Consider the following 15,139-nt stretch of genomic DNA (forward strand, 5'->3'; position numbering starts at 1 on the left):
CTATTTAATATTCAAGGAAGAACTTCATCCTCCTTAGCCGAAAGAATGCATTGTCCAATGTGCTAACGACGCACTCTGTATGACTTTTGGACGTGTATTTACCACAATATATTCTGCTGTTGTCTGCAGATTACCGACATTAAACGATTTGTATGTACCATTGCAAATTAGTTTAAAATGCTACCATGTACTGCCAAAAACATCTTCAAAACTTTAACATACCAATAAACAAATTATAACAACTTTCACAAACATGTGTTTTGAACTAATTAACGTTCCAATAAATAATACAAATTTGTTATAAGATTAAAAATTGGATTTGTGAAACTCATTAGATGAATTAAAAAGTTGCTTTATTTATTATTTATATTTATTTATTTTTATTGCGTCTGCAAATACCTTTTTGCTTATAGAAAAGGCAACAGTTCTTTACAAATTTGTTATAATCTCAAAAATTAAAGTTGTAAAGACGAATTAAAAGAAAAATAAGTATTTAATGATTAAATTTGAAAAAAAAAATTATAGTTCATTCATATTACTTATTTGTACATTATAGGGGTAGCGTCATCTTACATATACTCCTTGAATTTATATCAGACTAATAGATACTGGTGGTGCCACCAAACGACTTCAGATTGAAAATGTAGTTTGACGTTTCACATAACCAACAATTGTATACTTTAAAAATATTAATAATTTGTTGTATTAAACATTTAAATTGAAATTAAAATATGGAATAATTAAATCTAATGATCTTACAATACAGCACTACACATTTCTCCACCAGTTCTTTTAATTATTGGTAAGTCAAAGCAATGTTTTTGGATATTGAATTCATGAAAGTAGTTAAAGTTTCGTTATTTTCATTTTATAGAGCAAAAAAGGAAGAGAAATGAGTTTAAAAGGAAATATGCGGTATATGAATCCATATGATGTTCACAAGGCTCTTATAAACGACTATATTTTAAAAAGACCTGGTGATACAAAACTGTTAAGACGAGATACATCAAAAGACAGGAATGATTTTGATATTTTAAGAGAACACCATAAATTCTTATGGGCTGATAAGGCTCCTGAGACGTGGGAAGAGCAATTTGCAAAGAAGTATTATGATAAACTTTTCAAAGAATATAGTATTGGAGATTTAAGCAGATACAAAGAGAATAAGGTAAGATCATAACTCTACCTTAAGATATTGTTACCAAACCAAGATTTATGATTGTAAGATTGCATTACGTTGGCGAACAGAACAAGAAGTTGTATTAGGAAAAGGTCAGTTTATTTGTGCAGAAAAAAAATGCACCGAACAGGAGGATCTAAGAAGTTGGGAAGTCAATTTTGTTTATCAAGAAGAGGGACAAAAGAAGAATGCTTTAGTTAAAATTCGTAAGCATATTTGTATCTTAAAAGGGTCCTATTCTTATTTTTTAATATTGTTTTCTTAGGACTTTGCCCAAACTGCTCAAGAAAATTAAATTATTACACAAAAAAACGTGAGGTTCTTAAAAAGAAAAATAAACTAAAAGTAAAAAAGGCCAGTTCAATTAAGAAAGATAACTTGCCTAAGGAAAGTATTGATAATACCAAACAGTATCCTAAGGCACAAACTAGCAAAACTGATATTGAAGATAAAAATAATACACAGAAAGAGAGCTCAACTTGGGAGAATCTACAGCCTGTAGAAAGCAAATCTAGAGAGGAAGAGATGGAAGATTATTTAAATGATCTGCTTTTGTAAAATTTAGTTTAAGGATTTTTTGTATAGTTTCAGTTTAAACTTAAAATAAAACTCAAATCAAATCCTAAAGAATTTTATTAATTGTTAATATTACATTTTTAAAAAGAAAAAACAGTTTTATTTTCAACAGGTAACTCCGAATAATAAAAATTGTACTATTGGCTATCATCAAATAAAAACAATATAAAAATCGTCTCGCTCCATTAAATTCGTATATATATTGCTCTTGACGAAATTACCACATAAAAATTGTGCTTAACATGGTTTTCTTAAAATTCCTGAATATTTTATAATAATATAGTAAAACAAAAAACGTTTTATGAAACCAGTACTTCTTATACGTTAAGAATATCATTATTGACTTGTGCAAACGTTTCACCTTTTCCTCACACGTATTCTCCTCAATTCACAACGCTTCTTCTAAATTCTCAGCACCACTATCTTCATTTTTAATTTCTAATCTCAACCTTTGTAAATTTAAATCTGCTTGCTGCTCATCTTCTGAAAAATCTTCGTCGTGATTATGGGTGACTGAGCGTGGGAATTCAGGCCTGATGTGAGGAACTTGACTCTGAGTTCTCACTAAGTTCTAAAAGAATAAAACAAATAATCTGAAATCTCAATACAATTAATATAAATTTATTTTTTACCGGTCGAGTGTTTTCTTCGGAAGATTTGGGAAGATCCTTGTCAGAGGCGGTTTCAGAAGTTATATCTCCATTAGGCAAGTATCGTTGTTCGTGAGCCACCGTCGACTCGTGGGGTAATAGCATGGCGGGGGCACGAAACATGTAAGAGAAAGGGTAGTAAATAAAGTTAAGGTGTGTGGCAGCATACAAATCTGCATATCTCACAACCTGAAATAATACAACGATTCTTAGTAGGTCACTTAATAATATTATATGTCACATTTGAAAGACAAGGACCAACAGCAAAAACTTTTTTAAAATGGCAGAAGAAGAGCAACAACCAGTGGTGCAAGAAACAACTAAAAAAACAACACATACGTATCCCCTATTAAGGGTAAGATCGAGTAAATTATTTTTAAATTGATTCAAAATACTTTTACATCCGTATTAGAAGTCTGATATGTCCGAAGAGGCAATACAAGAAACAATGGACTTGGTCGTGACCGCTTGTGAGAAATTTGCAGCCAATAACGAGGTAAAAAAGTAAAATCGCAAAATATTGGGATATCCACAAATGAAAATAAAACATTAACTTTAGCTGGCAGCAAGAATGATAAAAGAGACAATGGATAAAAAATATGGCCCACCTTTCAATGTTGTCGTTGGTGAAGGGTATGGTTTCCAAATCACTTATGAAACTAAAAATTTGCTGTACATGTTTTTTGGGGGAAATCTGGCAATTTTGGCTTGGAAATGTTAAGAAAAAGCCCTGATTTACCTTTTACATAAATATGACATGTACATATGCGATTTTTAATTATTTATCTACTTTTTAATAAAGTAATTGTAAAAAAGATGGTGTACAAATTTTCGTTTGTAAGGTAACTTTTATAAAACATCCCAAGACATATGCACAGTTGCATTACTGACCTGTGATGAAAAAAAAGTTTGTCGAGATCCCGATCTAAAGAGACTTCCCATCATACCATATGACATGTCCATTTTATGGGTAACGTCCCTAATAGCATTCCGCAAGTTGGAAATGTCAGGCTTGTAGTGTGTACTGCTGTCCAAATTCCTAAAAACACAAAGAAAAAATGTACCAAAAATGTTAAAAGTAATCAACAAGCTGTTCTAAAATTGTGACTACACTAATGATTATAATAGAAAAATAAAAATAAATTATTACTAAGTAAAAAAAAACAGGTTTTCAACCTTCTACCACTGACTCTGTCCGCTACTTTTATAAGAACAATACACGCGCGCAGGCCACAGTGTCCATTATTTTGGAAACTTGGTCTGTGATACACTAACTTAGCTAAAACAGCCCAATAAGACACACCGTTAGTGTTTGTAATCAACCAATGAGCCACTCACTTGTACATTTCTCCCAGTTTAATATCTAGCTTTTGAAGCTCTTCAAACAGTTGACATTTATCAGTCCACACTCGCAGCTCCCGAACCAGCTCGGGAACGATCAGGAACGTCCGCCAACCTCGGATCTTTTTACTTTTTAAAATGTCCCCAAAAATGTGATCTCCTACGTACAGCACGTCTTTGCCTTTAGCCCCAATCAATTTCGTGAAGACGTCGCATGAACCTTTAACAAAGATAAAACATCTCAGGATAAAAATTTGACCATTAAAAAAGGATTAACTTACCTCCGGAATAGACATGTTCTTTATGGAAAGGTCCGGTATGAACTCCGACCCTTAGGGCCCCTGTAGTGCAATCGACTTGTCTCAAAATAGTGCCTTCCCCGAAGAATAAGGGTTTCCTAGCATCTACAACTATGGTATCGAAATATGTCCTCCAATTTCTATGTGACGTACTGGGCTACGAAACGAAAATTTTTTTTAATAAAAAACAGCTTATTAAAAAAAATAATAATAATCTACCGAAGGACCGTGTGGAAAGTCAAAGAGATAGGACATTATTTGATTAGTGTAATTGTAATCACTGTTTGTGAGAAGGAAGACTTTTGCTCCACTTTCCCGGAGTCTGTCCAGGAACATGGGAAGACGATCGTCCTTATTGACATACCTCTCCAAATTCTCAATTGTCTTTTGCTTCAAGTCTCCATGCAGATGTACCCAATCTACTGCTGAACGGACATCCTAAAATATATATATATACATATGTATAGACACCCTGTATATTTTGGAAACTCCTTGCACTTTACCTGAAATATTGATTTGAAAGACATATTTAAATCGCCGCAGTTGACTCCAGTTAAAGTTTTCGTGTATTGGGGCGAGTTTGTGAAAAAATCTACCAAACATGCCAACAAGTATGTTTCGGGAAGATTGAAAAGGGTGTTCAATACATAGACTCTGGACTCGTCCAATTTTAAAAATTTGTTCGGGTAGAGTTCGTAAACTTCTGAACTGTAAAAAAAAGTTTTTTTCGGTTTATAAGTTTAAATTAAGTTTAGTAACAATTAACTTACTGTTTCAGAAATTCGAAACCGTGGACGCAAGTCAGTATATTGCCATAAGCGTCTACTTTCAATAAGTTTCCGTAAACAGAATCGAACCACAGACCTCTAAAAAAGATGGCAACTCATTTAAAATTCATGGTCAACATTAGAAATTCATTTGATGCACTTAAAAAGAAAGACATCTGATTTTTACAATGTTATCAGTCCAGCAAACTTTATTACGCGATATTACGAATAGCCGAATAGCTATTTTAAGGCAAACTAATTGGTCCAACAAGTTTGGGAATCTGGGGTGGTAATAAATTAGTACTTCTTTTTTTTTATTGCAACTATTAATCGCTTAAACGTTTTTTTATGGTGTGGCATTAGTGATTGTAATTTCAGAGCTGGTTAATCACGACTTTATTGCAATTAAACGATACAGAGATTTATGGCGATTCAAGTTTAAAAACAATTTAATGTTTTTCTTTAATTTCCTTGAAGTGAAATTTACTAGACAGTGACTGCAATAAATTAAAAAAGTCAATAAATTACATTCTCGATTGTCTTTTTTCGAAATACCTACAGTCTGATCTCGATTTAGATTTCAAAAAAAAAAAAAGCATTTCAACATTGCTTTTTTGGGTGTGTAAAACTTAATTATTTTAAACATTTTTAGAGAGGACCAACCTTATCAGTAACATGTAATATACAAATTTTATTAGTAAGCGATCTCACCTCACAGCAAAAGTTGGATCATATTCAAATTCTAAAATTTCTTGGGGATACCCTATTGACACCATGCGATGTTTAACTAAATCGAATCCCAATTTTTCGTACTCGGGAGACTTGTATTCTGAAGAAAAGGCAAAAAACGGAAATTAGTAATAAACTTTTTTGATAGAAACTAAACTATTCCTACCGGCCAGCGTGTAATCCATGTCAAATCCATAAAATTTAATATTTTCTAAATGCAAGCTCCGATTGACGAATATTCTGCAATAATTAAGAAACAATAATTAATAAACAGATACATTTTGGAAATTCTTTAAGGCGCTTATTTAATTTTAATCACCCTGGGAATCCCCTGATTACAACAATTATTATTTATGAAACAAGAATTTATAAACTAATTGTAACAAAATTTTCAATTTTATCAAAACGTACACTACCTTACTATCACCCTGTGTATAGTACGAAGCAATAATTATCAGAAAAACTTAAAAGAAAATTAAATTTCTTTTTCCAAAAACTAATTAAAGTACCTAGCGAGTTTTCTTTCACGCAATTTTCACATAAGAAAACATTACAGAACGTTCTACTTTGTTTTCGAAACACTTTTTTTTTAAATATGTATACATAAAGTCACTTTCTAAAACTTTTAAACTTTTTCTTTACTTACTCGTTATAAAAAAAATCGCGCAATTCTGTCATTGTTTTTTTTCTGTTGTTTAATGCTGTTTAAGACTTGTTAACTATTCTATCCCGTGGGTGAATTACAACTATAATAAAGTCGTATTGGTTGTTAGAATTAAAATAATAATTCGTTGAATGAGCAACGTCATGGAGGGGAAGAGTATGGCAATACATAGTTGGAAACTTGGACTGTACTTGAATAAAATTCTTCTAGTGTCCAATTCAAACAACGGATAACTCTTAGCCACAGACTTTGCCCAAGGTTACACTACCATTTTCGAAAATGTTGATTGATATGATGCACATACAGGGCGTTTTAATAGAGGTCAACGCACAAACAAATAAGGACGAAATACGTTTCAAAACTTTTACTTTTTCATTTTTCTTAAATAATTATAGTTATGAAATTTTAAATTCTAATAAACCAATTTCGAATTTCGTAGAATACGGTTTTATAAATATCTTTCCTATTCGATGCATAGTAACGATAAGGAACTAGAAAAGTTTATGGCAATCAATAATCACTACTATCAAAGATCAACAGTACATTATACAGGCACCTAATCATTTGCTGATAAAAATTTTTAAAAGGTGCACCGTATTCAAATTACCTTTTCTAGATTGATAAAGCATTGCATAATTTAAAAAGTGATTTTTTAATAATTAATAAGTTAAGTTCTGTAAAAAATAACAACTTTATCAGCAAGCTTTTATACAAAAAATAATATTTTAATCGTAAGATACACTTGACATTTTATAAATGCAATAGCAGTTTCTGTTTATCAACCTACTGGTTATGATACTTTTGCTGCCGTTAAGTATACTTATTAACAGGCAGATATCTGTAATCTAAGCAGTTGTTTCCCCCCACTAATTTGCTAAATATTCACTTTGGTATACAAATATTATTTCGTAAATATTTATTATCAAATATTTGGCATATTATTTTTAGATCGTTCAATCAAAAATATTTGTGTTGTAGAACAGCATAATACAATAAATAAAACCGGCCATTAACACGTAATAAATTGTCCATATGAGTTCCAGTACAAAAAAAACGTCAATAAATAAATAAAATTATTACTTATTACAGCTGCCACAAACTCCTCGGTAAAAGTTAATTAAAAGAAAAAGGTATGTTATGGCTTTATCTTCGTTTGGGCCAAGAATTATGGTACGTTATATCAGAAGTACGTTATAAAGGATATGTAACATTCATTATCTTCGTTTGGGCCAAGAATTAAGCTACATTATATCAGAAGTACGTTATAAAGGATATGTAACATTCATTATCTTCGTTTGGGCCAAGAAATAAGGTACGTTATATCAGAAGTACGTTATAAAGGATATGTAACATTCATTATCTTCGTTTGGGCCAAGAATTAAGATACATTATATCAGAAGTACGTTATAAAGGATATGTAACATTCATTATCTTCGTTTGGGCCAAGAAATAAGATACGTTATATCAGAAGTACGTTATAAAGGATATGTAACATTTGAATGCATTAGAGCATTCTAACGTTGGGTAAAAAGTTACTTTATAGAATAAATGTTACAATGTTCTACTTTCTGTTTTGATTACTGTACGCAGTTCCAAATTCATAAATTGCGTGGATGACTGTATAAAAATTTTCTTACGCAACTAAAATTTTTCCTACGTAGGTATTATATGTATCGATATACCAAAATTAAATTTTCTTCCTACACGAATGGTTAAAAGATTCAAAAATAGAAAATGGCTTGTTCAAAAATAGATTTCCTTCTGCATATTCGTAGAGACAAGTTCGATTTGTCTTCACTAATTTTAACACGATTCAAAAGACATGTGTGGATATCATTTAATATTATCTTTATAAATAGGTGCACAACATAATCATATGCGTCATTAAAGAGCATAATAAAAACACCAAACCGAATAATAAAGTGTAAATAGATCAATTTTGCGAAATTTAAATTTGTTTCATAGGTAAAAAAAGTTTTAAAGAAATCCTACAATGAGATACAAGAACAAAAAAATACTGTACGTATTGTTTATAAGAAAAATATTATTGTTACACTGATGTGATGCAATTCGTATTATAAAATTAAAAACAGTATTATACAAAGTATTTAAATCTAATTTAGTGTTTTGTAATGTTCGATGTTGTAATAATAAAAATTCCACTCTGTTTTAAAGTTTCCACATATGTAGCAATAATAAAACTACAATATTTATAATATCGTACTTGATGCATATAACTGCTCATAATAACGTATTGAAATAATTAAAGAAACGAGTTTCATTAGAATTGCAAAAATTATTTCTTTTAATTAATGGAAAACGTTGTAATAAAATTGTAGAATCAACAGAGTGACGCAAATACTTGCAATTTCACGAAAAAAAAAAAATTCCAAATAAAAAATTCTGAATATAAAATTATGTAATATAAGAAACTTATCATAATTTTTTTATCAGTTTTTATCTCTTATTAAAAATTCTTAATGAGAAAAACATAATTAGACACAAGTTCACATAGATACCGCCTGTTATACAACTTTTTACCTGTGAGAAAGTTCCCTTTTATCAGTCCATGTGGAATTTCCCGAAGTTCGAAAACTTTCGAAATCATTATCAACCGCGGTACGGAAAGAAAAAAAGTTTCTTCGCGGTTTTTCGTGAAAAGACGCTGAGCGCGTTTTTTCTATCGACATTTTTTCAAAGTAATTAATCAAACACTAAAAGTTAATTAAACTTGAGACACACTTCTATACATACACACGTATTACTATAAAAACACTATGTACACGTGTTAACTTGCGTATTTAAGCTTATAAACCCACGAACGTTGAAAACCGAATAAATGACGCTCACAAGTTATGCACGATGAAATTTATCAGAGACGCGAGTGTTTTCACAGATAATCTGCATTATTACGAAAGTACTAAGTTCATTTGAGGCAAACACCGCGCACATTGTACACAAAACACAATGCGCCCGCTGACATTGAGTGATAATAACGGTACCCAAACGTTGTGCTCCACTTTGAACAGCAGAAGGTACAAAAAGCGGTCAGAAAAAACACATAAAACAAGAAAAAAAAAATTAATTAATAACGCAGGGTAAAAGAGCGCACCAGAACAGCCTATGACGACGAAAACTATATTTTTTTTTATTACACCACCACGAAGAAGAGTGTGTACGTTAACAGGCGCAAAATACTGCAGTTCGTGGGCTGTGATTGTATTTATAAAACGCGCATGTTAAATATCGACTTCTCACATCATCGTCGAAGTCAGAAAGTTGTTTAGGGAATCCTTGAATTATTATTATTTACTTTCACAAAATACGATTGATTGAAAGTTGTCTTTTAAATTAGTATCGTTGCACTCTAATGTAGAACTATCGTAGAATGCACAATGTGTGAACTGTTCAAAGTGGAAATTCATCTTCAAACTCGTTCTACGAAGTCATTACTTTCGAAAATAAGGTCGTGGCTGTGCGTGGGTGCTTATTGAACAACTGCTTCACAAAAACACGGTTTTAATGTGATCGCATTCGATGCTCCAGCAAATCAAAAGCATTTCTTGTAAAAAAACAATTTAAAAAAGTTTTAGCAGACTTTTTCTAAACGCCTACCAAAACATTAAAATTAAAAACCGAACTAATTTCAGTCGTACGCAATCAATGTGAATGTTAATTAGTATTAGTGCTTCTTAGTACTAGCTTTGCTAGACCCTGTATATATAGCACGCATTATATTTAACTGTTTGTGATGCTATATTTGTATCTAGTGAACTTTTTGAACTTCATACGACTTTATCTGCCAGAACATTCATTGGGGGTTTAAATAAATACGCGTCCTACTCACTCTTGATTACCAATTTTAATTTAAATAACCTTTTGCGTATCATTACCGACCTCGATTAAATTTATTTATGCATTAAACAATTATAATTATATATATCTATATTTAAATGTATGTGCAAATTCAACCTCCTCCTAAATTAATTACATTCTCAATTAAAGAGACTAATGAACAAGTAATGGACACCCTGTATATGTTACACCACAACGCGCAATGTGGAGGTGTAAAATGGGTTGCCTATTTTATCAGGCATATTTTGCAAGTAATTAATTATTTAATTTTTTATTAATAATAAGATCATGTGACTCTATTAATGGATAGTAGTATGAAGGGATATAATGTGACTATTATTCTGCGAAGTGAGGTTCACGTGCGACTGTAATCTAAAAAGTAATAATAAATTTAAAATTGTTTCGAAAACTATTTGTGTGTGCTTACTGAACATTTTTTAGATAATTAGTCTATTAGAGAAAAATAACAATGTCTTAATTCATAATTGAAGACATTTTTAAACAGATTATTGTAATAATAAATGTACAAGTGACATTTTTGCAGGTCATGCACTTGTAGGTTATTTTAGCTTTTTCTACATAGATAATTGTAGCATAACAATTTATCATAAATTCATGGTATGAAATAGAAGTGCCTATTTGAAAATAGTTACACAACACTAACCTTTGATGAACTTTTCTGTACCATTTTTTGCCCATGGAATGTTTTGTATCTTCAAAGTCACTACTGTCTTTATTTTTGCTAAACATGCTGTTCTCGCAGATATTTTAACGTTTAATTCGCCTGATAAATTAGCCAAAGTATTAAAATTGTCACGTCTTAATTTACTACTTAAAGAAATGTTACTACTTCGACTGACACAAAACAAATACCCGAATATTTTCGGCAACCGACTGACAAAAATAGTCAAAACGTAATGCAATCGTTTATCTACAATTCCACCTGCTAATTTACACCTGATTTATTTAAAGAGGTGGATAAAAACAACTAACTGATAAATAACCGCAACATAATTAAAATTTATTATTTGGCATTGTTAACATTTCATTGATAATTAGATTAACACAACAATGGTCCATCCCATTTTGAATAATTTAAAAATGTCAGATTGTGGAAGTGTCTATGTAGCAGTCACACATTTAGTTAAATTAGGGATTTTCCCTAAAAACTTTGAGTAAAAATTAAATATCAAAATAATATAAATGATTATTTATCCAAAAGTATTTTAGGCATCCTGAACATTTAGAAATAGTTAATACTTAAAGAAAGTAGTAAAAATTTAAGTGTTAGGTTGAAATCTTTAACCCAAGGTTCAACTTATTAAACAATCAGTTTTAGAGTTTTAAAGTATTTTAAACAAATTAATAGAGACAACACAATAATTTTTATAAAACTTATATTTTTTTTTAAACTTAATACACATGATTACCTTTTAGAAACATTAAAATGAAATAACAACAGTTACCAATTACATACAGTTTATAATTATCCCTAAGAAATTATGAAACTAATGCTTGAAAAAAAGTAGCACAAGTTTAACCCTTGATTAAAAGCCTTAATCAAGTGTTAAACAGTAAATTTTAGTTATCTAAAGTATTTTAATGTTACTAAAAGAAAATGTTGAAAGTTTTAGTTTTGCCATAATTTTAAAACCTTATCTTTACCCCCAGAAGCAACTCGCGAACCATCTGTTGACCAATCAACAGCATAAACTTCGTCAGCATGTCCAGGAAGATCAATTTGTAATTTTTTGGTTTTTAAATTCCATAATTTCAATGTAGAATCAGCACCAGCACTAACCATTAATCTAGAATCTGCTGAAAATGCTATCATATAAACAGCTTGAACATGTCCCCTTAAGGTAGTAATAAATTTCCCAGTCATTCCATTCCATAATTTTATAGATTTGTCAAATGAGGCAGACGCGAAGATTCTGCAATCAGGAGAAAACTTCACATCATTTACAAGCTGTTGATGACCTGTAAGTCTTGCAACAGGTTTCTTTTCCTTTTCAGGATTCCACAATATTAATGTAAAATCATCTGATCCTGAGACTAGTCTTTCTCCACAAACTTTAGCAACATTTAGGTACCTTTCCAGAGCAAACTGTTGCAGTTCTTCTTTACTTTTTTCTATCATTATGTCTTTATGACTTATTGGATCAAAAGGTCCTATTCTAAGGATGTAATCTGTATTTAATGCTAAAGTATTAACCCAATGAGCATGACCCTCTAATGTCCTACATAATATACCATCACTTGCCCTCCACACTTTAACTGTTCTGTCCTGGGATGCTGTGTACATAAGGCCTGAGCCACCCCATTTCACAACTGTAACACCTTTTGTATGACCACTTATAACACGTTCTGTTTTAAAAAGAGTTGTGTCCCAAATCCTTACATCTCCATCCTTTGAAGAACTTGCCAAATATCTAAGAAAAAATATTGAGACTTAAACCTTTTGAGTTTAAAATCCACAAACTTACCTGCAGTTTGGATTATTATGAAAAGGTTCCCAGCAGAGAGAAGTTATCCACTGCTTGTGTCCCACTAATGTTTTGCCAATTTGCTTGCCAGAATCAGGGTCCCAAAGTACAATCTTACCATTTTTACATGCAGATGCAAGTTTAGAACTGTCTGGGGACCAAGAAATGCAGAGCACCCAGTTTGAATGTTCCTTACAGGTATAATAAGGATTTTGAGTGTAAATGTCCCAAAATCTAACTGTGGTATCTCCAGAACCACTAGCTAAGTGTTTTCCATCAGGACTAAAGCTAACTGATATAACAGCTTCAGCATGACCTGGTATTGAACTCGTGCAGCGTGTTACAGGCTTCACACGAAAGACTGCTTGTTGCTGATATACAATTTCCAATACTGATTCTGTATTTAAAAGGTTAATATTCAAGGATGATTGCAGGTCCTTTTGTATTTCTTTTTCGTCAACAAAAAACAAAAAAGGAGTTTTCTCATCATTTTGCAAGAGAGCATTACAGATGAGGGAAAGTTGTTCTGCTGTACAATCCAAAGGAAGGTCCATTGTATCCCCTAGGAATTCCCCTGCTTCCGATTTAAAGCGACATAATAATCGCTTCTTTTCAATTTCTTCAATTTCCATGATGAACAACTAATTTCAACTATTTAAAAATAAGGTTATACATGCATACTATGTTTTGATTATAGGTTATGTTCAACTTTTTATGAATCGTCTATTGTATTTCATACTACGTGCTTCTAGACACGATCAAGGTCAAGGTCAATAAATACGTTATCAAATTGCGGTTAGGTAACGTTGTTTCGTAGACTAGTTTTCTAGTCAAGTTATTACAGTATTATTTTGTTTTAAATATAACTTCAGTACTTAATTTTCAATCAAAACATGGCTATCCTTCGTGTGTTAAGAGTTCCAACTTTAAGTAAGCAGAATTATCAACGATACTGCTCCCTTAAGACAGCATTTCAAGAACCTATAGAAGGAGCCAGTCCCCTTGAGGTCCTACTGCAGAAAATAAATAAAGGTGAACTTCTAGATGATTCCAAACAACGACAAGTGTGTGAAAAACTGGAACAACTTCATGAACAGTTGGAGTCCTACACACCTCCTGAAAGTGGTTTATTCACTAGTTTCTTTTCCCCCAAAAAAGTGATTCCTACAGGTATTTATATACACGGAGCAGTTGGTGGAGGAAAAACAATGTTGATGGATATATTTTATAATTGCAGTAACATTGAACGTAAAAGTAGAGTACATTTTAATGAATTTATGATTGATGTTCACAAGAAAATACATGAAACTAAAACATTGGTGGCTCCAAATCTTGATTATGAAAAGTCAAAACCTTTTGATCCAATACCCATAGTAGCTGATGCAATTAATAGTAAAGCCTGGCTAATATGTTTTGATGAATTCCAGGTAACTGACATAGCAGATGCAATGATACTTAAAAGATTGTTTACACAGCTGTTTGACAATGGTACTGTAGTTGTAGCAACAAGTAACAGACCTCCAGATGATCTATACAAAAATGGATTGCAAAGATCTAATTTTCTTCCCTTTATTCCCATTCTAAAAAGTCGTTGTCAGGTGTTAAGTCTAGATTCAGGCATAGATTACAGACTGAGAATAAGTTCAAATGAAACAAAGTATTTTGTAAATAATGATGAAGCTGTTGATGAAATATTTAAATATTTGTGTTCAAGAGAAACAGATTGTGTCAGACCAAGAACATTTAATATTCAAGAACGTAATGTTTCATTTCAGAAAACTTGTGGAAGAATTTTAGATGCAACATTTGATGAACTTTGTAACCGACCTTTGGGTGCCAATGATTATTTATTACTCACCCAATTCTTCCATACTGTTATAATAAGAGATTTTCCACAATTGACATTAAGCAGCCGGTCACAAACTCGACGTTTTATCACAATGATTGATACATTTTATGATAATAAAGTAAGAGTTGTAATAAATGCTCAGGTTCCACTGAAAGATCTGTTTTTAAGGCAAAAACCTGATAATTTACATCTCAGTGATGAAAACAGGATGCTAATGGATGACCTAAAGGTCAGTCAAGAGGATGCCACTGCTAATGTGTTTACAGGAGATGAAGAAATATTTGCTTTTGATAGAACATCCTCAAGATTAGCTGAAATGCAAACAAAAGAATATTGGGATAGGACAAAGGTTTAACAAGCAATTTCTAAGTCGTATTGGTATAATGATTTAAAATTTACTTAATAAGATGTATATTTTGGTATGGTGATATTTAAAATTATATTTATTTTCATATGCAGTTTTAAGTACTTAATTTGTGTGATATTTTTAACAAATTGTTGTTTTATGTAGTTACCAAGTCCTTGAATGAATAGAAAAGTTACATTTAAGAAGAGAATTGTTAATTTTGGCTTTGAAGGATATGTTAATTTTGAATGCATTAGAGCATTCTAACGTTGGGTAAAAAGTTACTTTATAGAATAAATGTTACAATGTTCTACTTTCTGTTTTGATTACTGTACGCAGTTCCAAATTCATAAATTGCGTGGATGACTGTATAAAAATTTTCTTACGCAACTAAAAT

General features: G+C 31.3%; 5 protein-coding genes across 8 annotated transcripts; 3 read left to right on the top strand and 2 right to left on the bottom strand.

Annotated features, from left to right (window-relative positions):
- Window positions 1-643: 643 nt before the first annotated feature.
- Window positions 644-1,798, top strand: LOC108732252 (protein FRA10AC1 homolog). Its single transcript, XM_025973894.1, has 4 exons — window positions 644-802; window positions 875-1,168; window positions 1,227-1,386; window positions 1,446-1,798. The coding sequence occupies exons 2-4, from the start codon at window positions 893-895 to the stop codon at window positions 1,736-1,738; spliced, it is 729 nt and encodes a 242-aa protein (XP_025829679.1). The 5' UTR covers window positions 644-802; window positions 875-892; the 3' UTR covers window positions 1,739-1,798.
- Window positions 1,799-1,936: 138 nt separating this feature from the next.
- LOC108732341 (cytosolic purine 5'-nucleotidase) lies at window positions 1,937-11,110 on the bottom strand. 3 transcript variants are annotated; one of them, XM_018463087.2, is made up of 11 exons: window positions 10,726-11,110; window positions 5,709-5,782; window positions 5,525-5,642; window positions 4,817-4,912; window positions 4,550-4,754; window positions 4,266-4,484; window positions 4,029-4,203; window positions 3,745-3,967; window positions 3,298-3,445; window positions 2,389-2,595; window positions 1,937-2,327 (listed from the first exon to the last, which is right to left on the bottom strand). In XM_018463087.2, exons 1-11 carry the CDS (start codon window positions 10,809-10,811, stop codon window positions 2,145-2,147), a joined length of 1,734 nt encoding a protein of 577 aa, XP_018318589.1. In that variant the 5' UTR covers window positions 10,812-11,110; the 3' UTR covers window positions 1,937-2,144. The 3 variants fall into 3 exon arrangements, with proteins under 3 accessions (XP_018318589.1, XP_018318588.1, XP_025829678.1); XM_018463086.2 differs by lacking the exon at window positions 10,726-11,110 and adding an exon at window positions 8,748-9,866; XM_025973893.1 differs by lacking the exon at window positions 10,726-11,110 and adding an exon at window positions 6,189-6,235.
- Window positions 2,602-3,289, top strand: LOC108732344 (dynein light chain 4, axonemal). The gene is made up of 3 exons (XM_018463092.1): window positions 2,602-2,761; window positions 2,819-2,902; window positions 2,966-3,289. Exons 1-3 carry the CDS (start codon window positions 2,687-2,689, stop codon window positions 3,125-3,127), a joined length of 321 nt encoding a protein of 106 aa, XP_018318594.1. The 5' UTR covers window positions 2,602-2,686; the 3' UTR covers window positions 3,128-3,289.
- A 387-nt stretch (window positions 11,111-11,497) lies between the features above and the next one.
- On the bottom strand, window positions 11,498-13,266 carry LOC108732342 (notchless protein homolog 1). The gene is made up of 2 exons (XM_018463088.2): window positions 12,548-13,266; window positions 11,498-12,493 (listed from the first exon to the last, which is right to left on the bottom strand). The coding sequence occupies exons 1-2, from the start codon at window positions 13,177-13,179 to the stop codon at window positions 11,692-11,694; spliced, it is 1,434 nt and encodes a 477-aa protein (XP_018318590.1). The 5' UTR covers window positions 13,180-13,266; the 3' UTR covers window positions 11,498-11,691.
- A 64-nt stretch (window positions 13,267-13,330) lies between these two features.
- On the top strand, window positions 13,331-14,965 carry LOC108732343 (putative ATPase N2B). Of its 2 annotated transcripts, none has more exons than XM_018463091.2 (2): window positions 13,331-13,717; window positions 13,785-13,876. In XM_018463091.2, the coding sequence occupies exons 1-2, from the start codon at window positions 13,441-13,443 to the stop codon at window positions 13,826-13,828; spliced, it is 321 nt and encodes a 106-aa protein (XP_018318593.1). In that variant the 5' UTR covers window positions 13,331-13,440; the 3' UTR covers window positions 13,829-13,876. The 2 variants fall into 2 exon arrangements, with proteins under 2 accessions (XP_018318593.1, XP_018318592.1); XM_018463090.2 differs by having other exon boundaries at window positions 13,626-13,717; window positions 13,785-14,965.
- The last annotated feature ends 174 nt before the right edge of the window (window positions 14,966-15,139 follow it).

This window comes from Agrilus planipennis, unplaced genomic scaffold (genome assembly GCF_000699045.2).
Source record: "Agrilus planipennis isolate EAB-ADULT unplaced genomic scaffold, Apla_2.0 scaffold30, whole genome shotgun sequence".
In the NCBI taxonomy this organism is placed as follows: Eukaryota; Metazoa; Arthropoda; class Insecta; order Coleoptera; family Buprestidae; genus Agrilus; species Agrilus planipennis.